General features: G+C 37.5%; 1 protein-coding gene across 2 annotated transcripts; it reads left to right on the forward strand.

The window, feature by feature from the left end:
* The first annotated feature begins 778 nt into the window (after positions 1-778).
* LOC105052891 (uncharacterized) lies at positions 779-15746 on the forward strand. 2 transcript variants are annotated; one of them, XM_073244414.1, is made up of 10 exons: positions 779-1251; positions 1683-1910; positions 4998-5119; positions 6301-6361; positions 6830-6970; positions 7178-7285; positions 7876-8104; positions 8840-9088; positions 15292-15360; positions 15459-15746. In XM_073244414.1, exons 1-10 carry the CDS (start codon positions 1063-1065, stop codon positions 15533-15535), a joined length of 1473 nt encoding a protein of 490 aa, XP_073100515.1. In that variant the 5' UTR covers positions 779-1062; the 3' UTR covers positions 15536-15746. The 2 variants fall into 2 exon arrangements, with proteins under 2 accessions (XP_073100515.1, XP_010932170.1); XM_010933868.4 differs by lacking the exon at positions 15292-15360.
* The last annotated feature ends 2385 nt before the right edge of the window (positions 15747-18131 follow it).

The following is an 18131-nucleotide window of genomic DNA, read 5'->3' on the forward strand; positions in this document are numbered from 1 at the left end:
TCTGTTTGACTTAGGAATACTGTCAATTTGACACAGCCATATTGTCTCTTGACATCTCCGACCTTTGGAGCTCCTTGACTGTCCTGGCATCGCTCCGTAGGATTTTATTCATTTCTTAGGAGTCTCATCCTTCAGAATTTGTCAAGATTAACTTTGATGGCAGTATCAGGGATGAGAAGGATAGAGCGGACTTTGTCATCTGCAGTCCGAATGGGAGACTTTTGGTGGCTTATGGGTCTCATCTTTTTAAGTCTTCGATTCCGACGGCAGAGTTTCACACTGCTTGGGCAGGTGTCACCTTTGCCAGGCATCAACTTTATGCAGAAAAAATTTTTCTAGAGGGTGACTCTGTTACTATTATTTCTTGAATTCGGAGAGAAGCCAGGCAGGTCGAGGGTCATCATCCGCTTATCCAAAATATCTGGACCTCTCTTCACCATGCTGTTGTAGTGCGAGTCCGGTATGTCTACTGGGAGGCGAACACTACAGCAGATTGGATGGCGGCTTTTGTTGCTGAGCACTCCAACGATTGATTATGGAGGCAAGATGATGACTGCCCGCTGGCTTTGTAGAATTTTGTGTATCTTAATCTTTTGGATTGCTTTCGTATTGATTGGTGTGATCATCTATTTATATAAAAAAAATTAAAAAAAAACTTATCAGAGAGAGCATCACTTTTCGTGCTGATTATGACAAGAATAAGATTATATTCTTTCACTTTTTGATGTGTTTAAAAGGTGGATAGAGGTAAGACTGAAGCAGGAAGGAATAAGTTTTTCCTGTTTGGGGGGATAATCCTGTTCCGCCCATTTGACAGAATAGAATTGCACCGGCTCGTGCGCTGCGGCACCAAGTGGTGCGCTTTATAAAAGGGGGGTGATGCGAGAAATTTCTCCGGCGCGCCGCCGCGGTTGAGCCTCCCTCACGAAAGCACCAGCAAAAGCTCCGAATAATATACCCTTTTTCTTCTTTCTTTCCTCGCTCCCTCCAATAACCCGCTCCATCCACCAAAGTAATTAGCCAATCCATTTGTATTTATTCCCCAAAGAGACGACGAACGGAATGCCCTGTTCTCTTTTCTCTGACGGGACGCAGACGCTACTTGTCTCTCCCACTCGCATGGCGGTTCCAAGTGTTTGGTGCCTTCTCGTCCTCCAACTGGTCGTCATGGCCGCTGGCCCTTGCGGGGCCTCGGTGCGCGTCATCTCCCGGATCGCCTTCGGCTCTTGCGCTAACCAGAGCGCTCCTCAGGTACAACTACAAACCCCAGGGTGTTACAAATTTTGTTGTATCTGGATCAGAAGCTCGTGGCAATGTTTGTGATTTTGGCTCCATTCTTTTTTCTTTTCTTTTTTTCTTTTTTTTTTTTTTTTTAACGAAGAACAACAGGTAGGATCACTATTTCTTGAATAAATCGTGAATGGTTCGTGAATAAGCGACGAAATTTGTTGGTTATGAAGGAATTGTTCGACCAAGGAAAGTATGGACAATTAGTCCTTTAAAAAAAAATATTTTGAAAGAAAAATTGTTACTACATCTTTTCTATCTTGACTGGATTCTTCACTCTAAGCTGTGAAAGAAGTTAACAGAATGATGATCTACGTTATTTTTTTTTTAATGTTGCGCACTGACAATTTTAAAGTTTGTATGTAATTTTTCTTTTTTCCATGGTTTTGATGCAGCCTATTTGGAATGCCATCACTGATTTTGATCCCCAGCTTTTTATTTGGTTGGGGGACAATATTTACGGAGACAACAAACATCCGTTTAAGTTATTTGGAAAGGAAAGGACTATTGGGCCGTGGAAGAATGTGGAAAGATTCTTCCCTGCGACAGAGCAGGAAATGCGGCAAAGATACGAGATGGCCAAGAACAACCAAGGATATTCTAAGCTGAGACAGAGGGCTCAGGTAACTTAGCTCACCAAGTGCTTGAAGTTACCATTTAGAGGAAACCTTATAATTTTTATCCGTGTATCAGCAAGACTCTAGGCCATGGTTTGCTGAACCACCCCATACCATCTGGTATGGAGCGTACCATACCATACCGATATACATGCCATTGTCCGAGGATGAGGTGAAGGCATGCATGCCAGATATACAAAGTCACATGTCTTTGTTGCACAAGTGCCCAGCCTGCATAAGTTGTTTGTTCCTGTTGAATTTCACCATGGGCTGCTATATATAAGCTCTATTATTAATGCAAACCATGAATACACTCATTTTTCCAAATATTTAAGATAGTTATCATAAGACAGTTGGTCTAACCGATCTTTGTTTAAGGATTTGATTTATCTTCATAATGTCTAAGCTCTGTAAGATCAACCTCTGACAGATACAACAGGGTATTAAAATTTAAAGTATCTGCTCATTAACTAAAATTTAAAGCATCTGCTCATTCTTTCCTCATAGAAAGTTTGATACTGGTTCTCAGAGAAATCTCTAACAACTCTCTTTCTGAGGACTAAATCCTTAACAACTCTCATTATGGTCTACAACATGTGATGGGACTTACCTAAAAGATTATCTGCTTGACCATGAGTTTCCATTAATTACTTATAAAAGAATCTCAAAGAGCATGTATGATCATTGCTCCTGACAGTGGCCTTCCTCTTGCCTCACGCCCACTTGCATGTGTTTAAGGTGTGGACTCAATATTGCTGCACTCACAGCATCTGTTAACTGGCCTGCCTGGGTCATGTCAACCTTCAATGATTTAAAAACAGAGCAGTTGTCCTGCATTTTAGGCATCTCTAGATAAGAGTTGTCAATTGCATAGTTATGTTATTTTTTAATCCAGACAGGTGGACAAAGGAGTTCCAAGAGAGATAAAGAAGGATCTTGTTGCAATGCTACTGTTCACCTTGGTGGCTTCACTAAATTGATACTTAGTACTTAGGGGGTAGAGATGTTGGTTCTCTTAAACCAGGTTACATCAAGTTTTTTTTTGGTATTGTGCATCCAAGGGAGAAAAGAACCTTGTCTCACTCAAACAACTTGGTTCTTGTGGATCTCAAGGACAAATTGAACATTGTAACCACACTCCATGCTAAGCCATGTTGTACTCCAAAGAAACTCTTGGAAACTAGATAAGTGACAATTGGCTGCAAGCTAGTTGTCAACATGACGGGTTGGCTGGCACATCACATGGAGCATATGCATGCTCTTGGACCAATACTCAAACATGATGACAAGATGGGCACCAGCATATGGGATCATATTCATGTGAACCTGCAATCTTGGCACATGTAGAAGCCACTGAATCTTACCCTTACATGTGTGATATGACATTGCAATCTTGCACAAATGCACGTGAATCTACAAGGGCATGCCAATGCATGTCTTCAAGCCCATTGAGGCCTTTCTGTACATGCCATGCTTGTGGAATTTCCACAACGCATGTTTGAGCAACCTGTGGTGGTACATGTACATGTTTACGATCCTGGCCTGGAACTACATGTGGAATCCTTGACTAAGTTCACTGTGAATTGACTTGTAACCTGATAGCTTAACTTTCCGTATTTGCTTCAATCTGACTTGTCCGGAGTGAGTTGGATTGTGTTTCTCTGGATCCTACTTACACTCAACCCTGCTGTTCCTCCCCACATTAAGGCCAGACAATGGTTACATTGAATTGAACCCTGAGGTCCAACTTCAGGATGAGGCCACGTGCAAAATACAAAGTGCACCTAGATAGTCCACCACTTGCATAAATATGCTATTGCATGCACATGATACTAATATATGCTCCTGTTATACCAAAATCATCAATGTTATACCCAATAATATTTTAATAGGTGATTATTTATTTATTTTTTTTGTTGTATCTACTAGAATGCTTCGAAATTCAAACTTTATTCATGTGAATGTACCAAAAATAGTTCTGAGGTTTTAGACTTAAACTGTCTGCTAGTTTCTGTAAATGGCTTTGAATCTGCAACCATGCCTTATGTTTGTTTGATTACTACTTGATCTTAAGACCTTCCTTTTTTATTTGCTGAACTAAGACCCGCCATTATTGGGTTTTAGTTATGTTAGCATAACAGTTTTTTAAAATCATGATTATGCTATATGTTTTATGGACATGTTTCTAATGCATTCCATGCTATGGAAGTACAGTATGATGACAAACTTAGCATATCATATTTGATAAATATTATCTATTTCATTACTATCCTTTATCTGATCTTGTGCTGATGAAATATATGAATGGTGACATTGCAGCCTCCTCATTCCCAATTTGTTTCCCTTTAGGATAGTTGGATTCTCATCATACTCTTGTAGTTTAATTCATACAGTTGATTTCGGGTGAAAGGTATATACTTTTTCATATGTGTGACAAGTTTTGACTTTGACAGGCCTTTCAGAGCATAGCTGCAAGCTTATTTTGTGATTTTAAATTTTGAACTAGTTTGTCCTTCTGAATGACAAATATTAAGCTGGTTTGAACCTGGTTTAAGTCGTATGTTGCTTTGCAGAAATTTCTACTTATCAAGGGATTTCCGGAAGTTCACCACAATGCTAGTTTAGTCGTACCCACCCATAAAGTAATCCTGTCTAAACAAACTCCTGATATTTGGTTAAAACTATGAATTGCAATTGCAAACTGACCATAAGTGCTGGCTTTCGCTCCATAATTAGAGCAGCAACACCATGGTGTATGCAACAAGCATATAAACTGCAATGATTTCTTTCTCAAAGTACTATGGGATCTTTGCATTAACTCTTTCAAATAGTCTTCATGTGGTTAGTATCACTCTTGCATTCTCCAATATGGTTTAGCAAAGTAATATTTCTATATAATCTAGCTTAGACAATTTTCAATGTTATTAGATATATCTTATGCTGATTGTTTCTGTGCTGAAAAATGGGTCGAACTGGCAGTTATATTCTCTAGTTTACTGTGCATAGATTTATTGCATCTTTTAATCCTTTTTTCAGGCTTTCTTTATGTTGTGGCTCGGATTTTATATCATTAGGATCAATTGAAATTTGCAGGTTATTGGCACATGGGATGACCATGATTATGGATTGAATGATGCAGGGAAAGAATTTAGTGGGAAAGATACAAGCCAAAGGCTTCTTTTGGACTTCTTAGATGAAGCCCAAGAAAGTCCTCGGTAAGCAATTACATAAGAAGTTGTGCACAACCTTTTTATCAGCTTTTCCATACTTGCATGTGTCACATGAAACAGTCACTTCACATGCCACTAGTGAGTTGTTTCATGTTCCATATTATCATTTTCTTATGCATCTCTGCAGATACATAGCCAAAAAAAAGAATGTAACATAACTAAAGTAACTGTGGAAGTTTGTCAACCTTAACCTGCAAGACCTGTCTCAACTATATGCAAAATGCCAAAGATATTTTTATTGGTTGGGCTTTATTGGCCTTTGCAAATCCAAAATAGATTCCTTGATGGCTTGACTTGATGGAATCTTTTTTACTGCTATGGTCCAAAAATTCAGCTCCAGTTTTGTCTGCTGAATTTTGGTTTGGCGGATCACTTTTTTCAGCCATGCTCAAGTTCTGGAGTTTCAACAAAAAGAATTATTAAATTATGAATGAAGGAAAGAACAGGAGAGAAGTAAAACAAGCCAAGTACCATATATATAATATGAAATGTCATTTGTGATCTTTGGATTTACAATTTCTGCATTTTGGGCCTAAAACCTGAAGGTAAGAGGAATTACGATAATCTTAGCTGGTGGGAAAAAAAGAACTATATTACATTCAATTGTTTGACAACAAACTATTTTTAAGCACCTGAACAATATAAGTATTTATAAGAGTGCGGTGTACTAACAGAAATGTATATATGAATCAAAACTGACAGAGCAATTATCATCATATTAAGAGTAAAGTATAACTTGGGCTACAATTAGATATATCTCGTATAAATGCCTCTAAGCTTTAAAATAAGATATTACCAAATACAAGCTTAAATCTTATGAATCTGCTACATAGACCCCTTTTTCCCTTTGCTGTAGAAAAAACTAAAAGCCACAGAAAAGTCTCTTATATCTTGGACAACTCATTATTCCCATAATAGTAATTTAACTATGAGAACTTTCTGTGTCTTATATCTTGGACAAGTCTCTTGTATCTTGGACAACTCCAGTCCTACTAAATGACAATGCACTTTGCTTCGATTTTTCACCATGTGAAAAGTAGGTGGCATTGGTGAAGAGGCAAGTTGTCCCTGGTAATTATGATATGTTTCCTCATAATCTGTTTTTGTAGACATGATCAAAATTCTGATACTGCTTCGGTTGTTACTATTGCATTTTCTTCTTGTAGGCGAAAGCAAGCTGGTGTGTATGCTTCTTACTTATTTGGCCCCACGGGGAAGCAAGTAAAGGTTTGTCATTGAAACTTTGAAATTTTGCCAATTAAGATGTTGTTCTCATTATTTCTTAGCTATGCTTGTACTATTGCTGCATAAAAGGGCAGCTTAGTGCACGAGGCTCCCATCACTGCAAGGCTTAGGAAGGGTCAGATGGACAGAGGTTTACCTCATGTGTGGAAAGGTCACTCTTTGAATCTAACACCCAGGTTACAATGGAGCAAACTTATTGTTCCACCAAATCTCACCTTCTTGTAATATAGTTACGTCATTGACTATATTACCTAGTTAGATATGTGTACAGTAATGGCATCCTCTTCTTTTTTAAAAAATATTCTAGCACTTGAATTTAATTTGTGACCAGATTTATCATCAAGATCTGTTTAAGCTCATCTTTCCATGTATTATATGGCAGTCAAGATCTAATAATTTGAAACATGAGGCTGGATGCATTATATGATGAATTTGAATCTGTTACTACAGGTTATTCTTTTGGACACAAGATACCACAGGGATCCAGTGTTCAGTGATGGTACTATATTGGGGGAAGCTCAATGGAAATGGTTAGAAGCAGAAATAAAGGGTCCTGAATCAGAGGTTACCATCATTGCATCTTCTATTCAGGTAACTGCATTATTTATTTCACAAGCTTAGTGGACCTACAAGGCACATAAATTTTAATAAATGAAAATAATTCAATCCAGAATTTAAGGTACAGAGGAGTTTTGGTTATTCCTAACTATTCTCTGACTGGTTGACATACAAATCCAATTCTTCTTTGGCATGGTTTCCAGTTTACGATGTTTGCATGGCGAATTGCCTTCTTTCCAGGTGATATCAAATCTTTCTGCAACAACTGGTCCCATGTTCTATATGGAATCTTGGGGACGTTTCCCAAAGGAGAGGCAGCGGTTATATAAATTGATAAATGACAGTAAGGTGCGATACCATTTCTTTAAAGATATTTTATGCTGTAAGACCTGACTCAGATTTAATTATTGAAACTTTATTATGATGTTATGATCATGATCTAGTTAAATAAGTCGTACTCCCTCAAACTTGACCCACTCATACTCACAAGATTATTTTCAAACTTGGTCTTGCTGTACCTATTTACTATTTTGTGTCACATTTCTTATAAAATATGCTGACTCATTTTATTGCATAAGTTCATAGTCCTACTCCTACCAGAGTCAATTTAGCTCTGTTTCTAAGAATTTTTCCCTTTTTCCTTTATAGATCTAAAACCAATTAGACATGCATATCCCTTTTTTTCAAGAATTTAATTTGATGTGCAACTCCCAGACTTCTTTCACAGAATATGCCGAAATTTTGTTTTACTTTTATGTCTTGCTCTTTCAGGAGCTCATCTTTAGTTCTATCAAAGCAGTTCAACTTCATTTCCTAGATTTTGACCCTCTTATCTCTGCAGATCTAAAATGATTTGTATGAAAATTAGATATGTAGATTTGCTTTTTCAAGAATTTAATTTAATTTGCTACTCTAAGATGTTGCCTTTGAATATGCAGAGACACGGAGTATTCTTCATAAGTGGTGATATTCACTTCGGAGAAATCTCACGCTATGACTGCGGTTGTCAGTATCCACTGTATGACATAACCGCAAGTGGGCTTACTCAAGCTGTGGAGAAGGCTGTGCCTCCACCATTAGCTTTTGTTGTGAGAGTCGTAGCATGGTTGACACCAAGTACAATGAGAGTTTTTGCCCCAATTTGTCGATACAGATCATGCACATATGGTATGACAGCATATTGGAAGTTTCTTTACTTCTGTCCTCCAAACTAAAATGCATCCTGTTTAAAATATATGTCACATCATTTCTCCCCATAAAGAGATTATGTTTTTTGAGATTATATCACTCACATATGGTAATTTAATTCTATACCCCTCCATGGTCCGATATGGTGGCATCTGAGGATCTACGCGCTTTCAGAAATACAAATTTTCAATCTATAACGCATTTTGATTTCTGAATTTGCATTTCTAAAACTTGTATTTAACACATGCAATGCAAGCAACTTACTAAGAGGCAGGCAATCTGATGGATGGACTTTGATTCCATCCAAATTATTTACCATAAGATTCTCTTTCTCCTCTGTATAGTCCAAGTTGGCAAATACTATTGAGCTTTTGGTTAATGTATGTCTCTTGTTTCTTCATCAAGCATGATTGGGGAAGGAGTCTGAAGATGCTATGTTCATTAACTAAGAGGGTGTATTTTGAAAGTGAGGGTTTCACAGCATGTGCAAACATCCTGCCATGCTGGATGTATATAGCAGTTGGGTTTCAATATCTTAAGACGTTTCCACTATAAAATGGAGGTTTGCCATCAACAGATGTCAAAATAGGATTTGACTATTTTGTTCTGCCTATTGTCCATGTCATTTAAAATCTTCCTTCTTTCATCAGCCATCAGCTGATCTGGTTTTCTGAATAGAGGTGGATTAATGAGTGCTTGTTGGAATTTATTTAGGTCAACCAAATTTTGGGGCAATTGAAATAGATTGGGATGCAGTTCCACAGAGGATCAAAGTTGAAGTGAGGGATGAGAATGGAGATCCAGTTACCGGTGTAGATTTCTTGCTTTCCGAGTTGCATCCAAGGAGCATGAACATGGCTGACAGAGAGAAAGGCGGATATCAACAGCACTGCTCTCTCGAAATTGATCTTCCGTGGATTCTCAGATATCGCCTGGCTTTTCTGTTTTTTGGAACTATATCTGGTATGCAGTTTTCCTTATCATGGGTATTTTATTTCATGACTGGAGTTAGAATCTTAATTTATGTGTGACAAATGTTGGTGTCAAGCTCTTATGATTGTATTGACCTTGCTGTTAGTATTTCTCCATATGGTAGCCTGGTGCCCACATCCTTTTAATCATAGAAAAGGAAAATCTTATAACTGTGGGCATTACCAAACTTATGTCATCATCATCATTTTTATACTGTCATCTTTTCTATATCTTTTAACCCTTTATATGGAAAAATAGTGACATATTCAATGCTCACATACATCAATTTGTGCTTCAAAGTTATCCATATCAAGTCCTGGTAATCAAGTTTAAAAGAACTTTTCAGCAGTATGAAGATTTCTCTTTCCAAAACACTATGACATTATGAGACCCTGTTTGGTTCTCAGATAAGTTTTTCAGTATATTTGCACAAACGAATAACTTGAAGTACTTATTCCTATTCAACAGAGTAAAAGTATAACATATGTATGTATGATATGTGTGTACATGTTTGTTTATATATCACACAAAGCGAGAGAGAGAGAGAGAGGGGGGGGGTGTCACTTCACCATTCGCAGCAGTAAAACTAAACCAAGAAAAAGGAAAAATGACAAACTGTTGCACACAGTCAGCTTCCCTGAAATAGTGAAGTACAAAATATTATGCCAATCAATCAAAATGGAAGAAGAGGGCAAACAAAACCAAATAAAAAAAAATAAAACCAAAAAATGTGAAAAAAGAGAGCCTTTTTTTTTAATGCGAGACTATTCAATGACTTTGAGAAAAATAGCTGCAACTAGTTCCTCTTTTTGTCACTAGTAGCACTTGCTCATGGTAATAGTTAGAGATGGGCAATGGGTCAAGCCGTAGGCGGCTCGGCCCGGTCCGGCACGAGACGGGCTGTGCCAGGCACGGCCCATTGGCTACAGTGCCGTGCCTGGCATGGCCCATGAGATGGGGGCCGGGCTGGATTTTTCTAGCTCGCGGCCCAGGTTCGGCACGGCCCATAAGGACTTGGGCTGGCACGACCCGTGGGCCAGACACGGCATGGCCCGCGTGCCAGCCCGACCCCCTTGAAATGGGCTGTGCTATGGCCCGGCCCGTTTGGGCTGTGCCAAAGCACGGCCCGTTTGGGATTTTTTAAAATTTTTTAAAAAATATGCATGAATAAATTAAAAAAGATTAGAAACTAGGGTTTAAATATAAAGCCACCTTGTTAGGTGGAGGGTTTGGCATGGATCCCTACTAGTTTATTAATAAATATCAAAATAGTACAGGAAGGGAGGGGGGCTAGGCTTGACCTCTAGAGTACAATGAAGAGGAAGAGAAAAGAAATAGAATTATAGAGGTGACTTACCTCAACAATTAAAAAATTTAATACAATTAATAAAAAAAGATAAAATCATACCAATTTGTCTCTGCTCTCACTGAACTCCTTCAAGACCCTCTCTCTGCTCTCTGCTCTTCTGTGCTAGCTTGATAAAAATCCTACTAATTGTTGGTCTCGTTTGTGTCGTCGCCATCAGAGCATGTAGTAGAATGTCCACCTTTATCTTGAAGTCTCGCCTCCGTATCCAATCAATCTTTGAAGCAGAGCAGCATCTCCACCGTCTCGTCGGTCATTCGACTTCTCTTTTCATCAAGAATATGCCGACTTGCACTAAAAATGGATTCCGATGCTACTGTGGACATCGGTACAGCTCAAATATCACGTGTAATGGCAGACAGAACAGGATATTGATTTTTAACACTTTTCATCAAACTAACACATCTAAATTATCTATTTGATTTTCATTATATGCAGAATGAAGATTATTTTATAAATAAAATTCTAGTTCACTACTTAAAACCGATGAAAAAGATACAGATGAACTTGAAGCATGTGTTTGTCTTCTATGTGCAATAAAACTAAAAATAAATGATGAACGAGAATTATTAGAAGAAGCGATAGAGCTTTGTGTTGGTAATTTAGATCCACGAATTTTTTCATCATATAACGTATAAATATCATAAAAAAATTTGTTACCTCAGCTTTAGCGGGTTTAGGATCCAGTATTATGTTTTCACAATATACATCAAGTAAAATTAGCACACCACTCAATTTAACTTGTGGATCAAATACAGCAGCTAAATTATGCATAGGACATACTTTGTTCCAATATTAATTCTATTTAGATTCCATTTGTTCAATAATAGGCATTAAAACATCATCAAATCTATATTCTACAAATTTTCTATTAATATCAAATGCTTGTCGTAAAATGAATATGAAGTTGGATAATAAATACCAGAAAGAACATGAGTAGCATTATAAAAAGTAATCAAAAAATCTTCCAAAATGTTACCTTTAGTTCAATCAATTTCAGTCAATACAAAATCTAATCCACGGTCATTAATATATGCACTTAATAAGTGTCTATATGGATATGCATCATGTATTATGGTATATGTTGAATTCCAACGAGTTATTACATCAAGTTTAAATTTTTTAAAACGTTTACCATGATCTATACATAGTTGCTTAAATTCTTGAAGTCTTGCTCTGGAAGCATGAATAAAAGAAACTGCATTTCTAATTTTTGAAATTACATCTTGAACCATGCCTATATTAGCTTGTACAGAAAGATTTAAGATATGACATGCATATCTAATATGCAATAATTGGCCATTTAAAATGGGATGCAACGAGTTCTTCAATAATGTAACAGTAGAGTTATTATTGGATACATTGTCTAAAGTAATAGACATGATTTTATCATTAATTTCAAATGAACATGCTATTTGATAAATAATATTTGAAATTTGTAGTCCGGAATGTGGAAAATCAAAAGCACGAAAAGTAAGAATACGTTTGTTTAAATTTCAATCATTATCAATATAATGAGCAGTAATAGAAATAAAACAATTACTACCTACCGATGCTGACCAAATATCAAAAATTAACGAAATTTTTGAATTTAAGGCAGAGAGAGTTCAATTAAATTTTGTTTCATTGCTAAAAAATTTGTCATAGCTATCCTTCTAAAAATACGCCTACTAGTTCTTTTGTAAGCAGGCTATAGAGTTAATTGAACATATTCTTCAAAATTAAAAGATTCGCATAAACTAAAAGGCAGTTCATCCCTAATTATCCATTTAATTGATGCTTTTCTTTGATTTTCGTGATTATATGCAAAATTACCTATTAGAGATCCCCCTTGTACATTGAGGGTACTTTGGAGACGAAAATCACTCATCCTATGACTCTCTTGATGTCTTCTCAAATGGCCAGTTCTCTCGCTACTGGCACAACTATAAAACTTCGCATATTTTTTACATTTTATTTTTCAGACTCCGTCAGCAAGAACTCTTTCAAAATCCTCCCAAATTGCATTAGTTCTCTTACGGAAAGAGGTTTGACCTTGAGTAGTTTCAGAGGGAGTAGGAGCAATGGGATTAGTTTTCTCTCTCTTGGAAACAGAGGGAATGCCAAAATGGCTCTCATCATAAGATGCCATTTCTAAATTTATGAATCAAAAAATAAAAACAAATCAGAGATGGAGAAATTGAGTAGAGGCAGCGTCGAGATTTCTGAACTTCTTTTTGTGCTCCTCGATAAGGACCTCCTCTTGTGCTCCTTGACAAAGACCTCCTCTTGTGTAGTACTTGAACACTTGCTAAATACAAACTAAAAATTAAATTGCTAGAACACTTGCAATATTGTTAGAAGAGAGAAATAGTAGCAGGGAAGGGAGAAAAGTAGATTTGGTGTGGTGAGAATAGAAGAGGAGGGGGCTATTTATAGAAATCCATAAATTTTTTTTCCAAAATACCCCTTAAAATAGCCGTTTTATGGCCGTTGGGAGGGGTAGAAAGGTAAAAAAATGGGAACATAACCGTTTTTGACCATTTTTGGCCGTTATGGGCTGAAACGGGCTCGGGCTCGGGCTGGGCCCATAACGGCCTCAAACAGGCCGTGCTTAGCACGGCCCGTAACGGGCACAAACGGGCCGTGCGTGTCCGCACGGCAACGGCCGGTTTGCAAATTTTTTTTTTAAAAAAAAAGGCCCGCGGCCAACAAATATGGCCCGCCACCCACCGGACCTAGGGCCGTGTCAGGCTGAGGCTGATGCTAATCGTGCCGTGCCTGGCACGGCCCAGTGCCCTTGTCTAGTAATAGTTGAAACAATCTTACCAAGAGGATAAGCCTTCCTTCCAAAGATTCTTGCCATTCTTTTCTCTTCAAGTAGGCCGACTTTTCTGCTTATTCCTGCTTTATCAGGATGCCAAAACTTTGTTTGGCTGGGCGAAGCTGGATGAGCATACTCATATTTATTCCAGGTTACTGGTGAACCATACAGGCCCTAGGGGAGGATATCATGATATTGTTGTAGATAAAAAGGTATTTGCATACAAGGGCAGGACAATTTATAGGAAATTGAATATGGCAGGCACAAAACAACGAGGCAGCCTTAGTGTTATTCAGAGGATAGTGATATAAACTAGATCAGGACTGTAACAACCTTCTGCATATTCAGAGAATGCATTAAATGCTTGAGTCAAAATCATACTTCGTTAACAGATAAAAACCTATAATAGAAATGTCACGATGATCAAAAACTCACCTTGGCATTTCATATTTTTAGTTTATGAGCATATAATTTTTTTGTGTCAAGCTGTCAGTGATTAGCACTTCTAGCAAAATTTTGTCCAGTCTAAATTGCATCAAGTAAATTTCATTTAATTAATAGAGGACTGCTGATCTCCCTAGTTATAAATTATATGCATATACTGATAAACACTTAAAAATCTTTAATTTACAAACATTTAGCTACTTCAAGTTGCTTGAAAAGTGTTACATCATTTCTTCTGGACAGCATGTCACACCCATCAATCCTGTAGAGCTGTCAAATGCATGAGCTGTTCATGAGCCAGCAAATGTTTGGCTTGATCGATAAACAGGCGAGCCAAGCTAAGCTATGCTTAGCTCACTTGAGCTTGACCTGATTAAGCTTTAAATAAACATATATAAGTAGTTATGTATATATGTTATATTGAGTTAAAGAATTTTTGTATTGATTTATTATAAGTTGACATAGTTCAAATGAAATAGAATATATTTCAATTATTGAAATAATATGTAGTTAGAATAGTTATATCAAAGTAAATAAATGAAGGCCATGAAAGACCTCAAGTTCTTACAAAATTCCATAAACTGACTATTGTGAACCACTCGAGTTCATCTTGAAACAGAATGATCTGGCTAGAGCTTGGCTCGTTTACACCCCCACCCATCCTGCGACTGAAGTCTGAACATTGGTCCTACTATAGCCAGTTCCTCTAACGTTATTTACATAAACATTCTTAGTTCTAACATCCATTTGCATTACTTCAAAGGAGGTTGTTAAAATGTATCATTTGTATATGTTGTGGTTCCCTAGATTCAAGTCTATTAGATGAAAGATGGATTTGGGTGCACAAGCCTATCCAAAATACTTGATAGTTAAGGATCTGAAAGCTCATTTCAATCAAGGTAAAGTCATGCACTAATTACAAATAAAACCATCATTTTTAATCTCATATTAAATTAAAATATTAAGTTTCTACTTCGAGAATTTTCCTCTATTTATGGTGGGAATGATTAGGACTCAGTCCTGTTTACTTTCATATAATATGAAAAGGCTAAATCCGCAAAAGAAAGCTTTCTTATGTTTCTGAAGGGAGTAAAATAAGCCCCTAGCTTTGCACTTTATACAAATGATGACATGTCGTGTTTGTCTGCTCTTTGCAATTATTATTGATTCTTTGCATGTACATACAGTGCATTGCTTTTATATTTGCAATCTTAGCATGATATTAACTTCAACTGCATTTGTTTGACTGCTTGTTATATTGAGACTGCGCATTCACTTCATTTGCTTCATGAAGCCATGTTTACATTCTGCATTTGGTTAAAAAATGGACAAGGCATGTCTGTTATAGGTATGGTTGTAGGCTAGCAGTTACAACATTTGCTCAGCTGTGCTCAAAACAGAAAGACAGTATTTGCTCAGCTATGCTTTAAGATATGATTGTTCAATTCTCACACAGAAATTAGGCGTTGGAATGACTTAATCTGTATGATTCTCTTCCTGATAAAACGGATAAGATCTGTCATACATATCGGTTTGGTCAATGTTCTTTCAGTATTCTCATTTACTGTCTTACTGTTTCAGTTTTTGTTGCTGCTTCTGCTCTACTTGCATATATCATCATATCCATTAGCATGAAATTCATCCCGAAAAGTAAGATTGATTGACAAGCAAGCAGATACTTTAAATGGAAAGATCGGATCTTGATCATCTTGGTTGTCGGTCAAACTTACCAACTCAAATCATTGCAGATATTCTCTGTATTCTTCATGCTGACTGGACAATTTTGTCTTCTCAATACACTGTGCTATATTTGCAGCACAAGTGACTTCAGCTTCCATAGCCTTTTTCCTCAATGGCATTGACAATTTGTTTCTTTTTGGTACTCTGTATTAACAATACTGATTTTATGCAACATGTTAACTTGAATCCATACTTGTACGGTACAAGCATTGTTTCACTATTTCCCATGTTTAATACTTGTAACATTGTCATCTAGTAAAAGTACTTTCAATGTCATAATATTGTAGTTTTCATTACTTGCTACTGACCTACTGTGGTTCATTTGAGGAATCCATTTATGTGTACCTATCAATTGACGAAAGGATAGGCTCGAATTTAAAAATAGCTGGAAGAACAATTAATGTCTGCATCACATAATCTGCAAGGGACAAACTTTAGCCAGCCCATCAGAGCAAAATAAGGGCAGGAAGAATGGAAAGAGAGCGTTTAGGGTTTGAAGTTCTTCATTTTATAGCCTGTCACCCTTCGTATCAAATCTTCTAACCATCTACCAAAAATGTTGGTTTTGACTCCTAGTTTAAAGACCACTAACAAAGTAAAAACACAGCCTGCTCAGAGATGCCAAAGAAAAAATGTTGGTTTTGACTCCTAATCTAAAGACCACCAACAAAGTAAAAACAAAAGGCCTGCTCAGAGATGCCAAAGGACCGGCCAAAAAAAATGTGGAAGATTTAAAGATTTAGAGCACTTCAGGTGCACAACTCCAAGATTTATGTGAATATTACCATTAAGGCCTTGAGCGGCCTAGAATTCATACAAAAAGAACAATCCATCTATGAGGGTCAAGAATGTTTTGGTGGAAGAACCATGATGCTGATTGCTAAAAACCACAAGGACTTAACCGGTCACCAGAACCACTTGAGTAAACGGAAGAATCAAACGAATGAGAAAGGTTAAGCCCACAAATATATATACAAGACATCAACCAAATAAAGAAGAGAAGAAAACAGCAAGACTGCCTATCATCCCTATTTCCTAAGAAAAGAAAAGAAAAGAAAAAACAAGGCAACTCACCATAGATAAGAAGATAGGTTTCCCTATTTCCTAAGAAAAGAAAAGAAAAAAAAACAAGGCAACTCACCATAGATAAGAAGATAGGTTTCTTATGAGAACAGTGTATGTGTTACAGAACAAAGATCATGAAATATATTTCATACCCACTGATAGTTACAACTGTTCTGCAGTAGAGTAGAAAGAAGGGAACAATAAGTAGCAGTAGTCGGGCACTAGACAGTGAGCATCTTGGAGGATTTGAAGCCATAAGGGTGGCAGGCAACCAGGTAGAAAACAACCTTGTTCTTGAGCCTCCTCAACAGCAGGACCTTCCCTCACCCCACTCGAAGATAGCGATGAGCCTGCTCTTGAGAGACACCTTGGACACCACCACCTCCTCCTCACCCTCCCTCCTTTCCTCTTCCTCCCACTGAAGAGGGTAGCTCCGTAGGAACACCCTCCTGCTGTTGTAGCCCTCATCCCTGAAGCTCCTTGTCTTCGTCCCGTCTTCCTCCATCTTTTCTGACATAACACAGAGAGAGAGAAAGAGAGAGAGAGTGGGGCTATTCGTTTCTGTGGCTTGGTGTATGTATACAACACCTGAGACCCAGAAAACGGAGCGAAAGTTTTTTATTTTTTTGATGGAAAAGGAGCGAGAGAGATGCTTTCCCGGCACTCTGATAGAGAACATCGAGTTAACTTTAACTTATATGGACATTAAAAATAATATAAGCAAGAGGGATTGATACCCACGCGTGGCTGTTAATGGATATGCTTCCTGTCGCGCTCTCAAACTTCAGACAATAATTGAGAAAGAGATTTAGTGATCAAGTATACGCAAGAACAACTAAAGAAATGTGGATGGAAATTTTCTCCTCGTTACAAAATTAGGTATTTGTGTCCTTTTGTTATGTATGTTATTTCTTCATTCAAGAGAAGCATTCGTGGGGCTGATGGAGTTGGAGAGGGTGACTACGTAACAGGGCACGAAGTCTACTTTGATCGGCGAGTCAGTTTCTTCTTGCTTTTTTTTCCCCCCTCCAAGGTATGGTGCGTACGGAGGGCCTGGCTATTTGAATGTCCTTGGCCTTCGGCTTCTCCAATCAATGCCTTGTCGTAGGACATGCTTAATTATAATAATCTAATAATGACAAATCATAGAAGAACTAAAACGAAGGAAGTCACCGGTCACCAACTCCAAATCACGTCTTTTTAGATGTTCTTTGGTTGATAAACACAAGGACACCTCACTATAAGTGACAAAGAGAGAGGACAAAGAGGATGCGAAGACTTCATTTCACATGAATGAATTCTTGCAACATTGTCTATGAATCTAATCATTTGTCGAAGTTATAATGTCTCTGTTTGGTACAAGTTGCAGTCATGTTGTTCATCCGACAGTATAAGATGCAGCCTTGATGGTTTGTAAAGCTAGCAGATTTATACTTCATTTTGTATTTGGAGCAACCACAATGGTAGATATTTGACATGAGTCTCACAAACAGAGATCACAGGGTTCTGAATGCTAAAACTTATTCTCTGAGTTTGGTTCACCCACCCCACTCCTACACCAAACGTGCTGACGAAACCAAGATTCAAGCTTGACTCTTTTTTGATACATCAAAACC

This window comes from Elaeis guineensis, chromosome 10, assembly GCF_000442705.2.
Source record: "Elaeis guineensis isolate ETL-2024a chromosome 10, EG11, whole genome shotgun sequence".
In the NCBI taxonomy this organism is placed as follows: Eukaryota; Viridiplantae; Streptophyta; class Magnoliopsida; order Arecales; family Arecaceae; genus Elaeis; species Elaeis guineensis.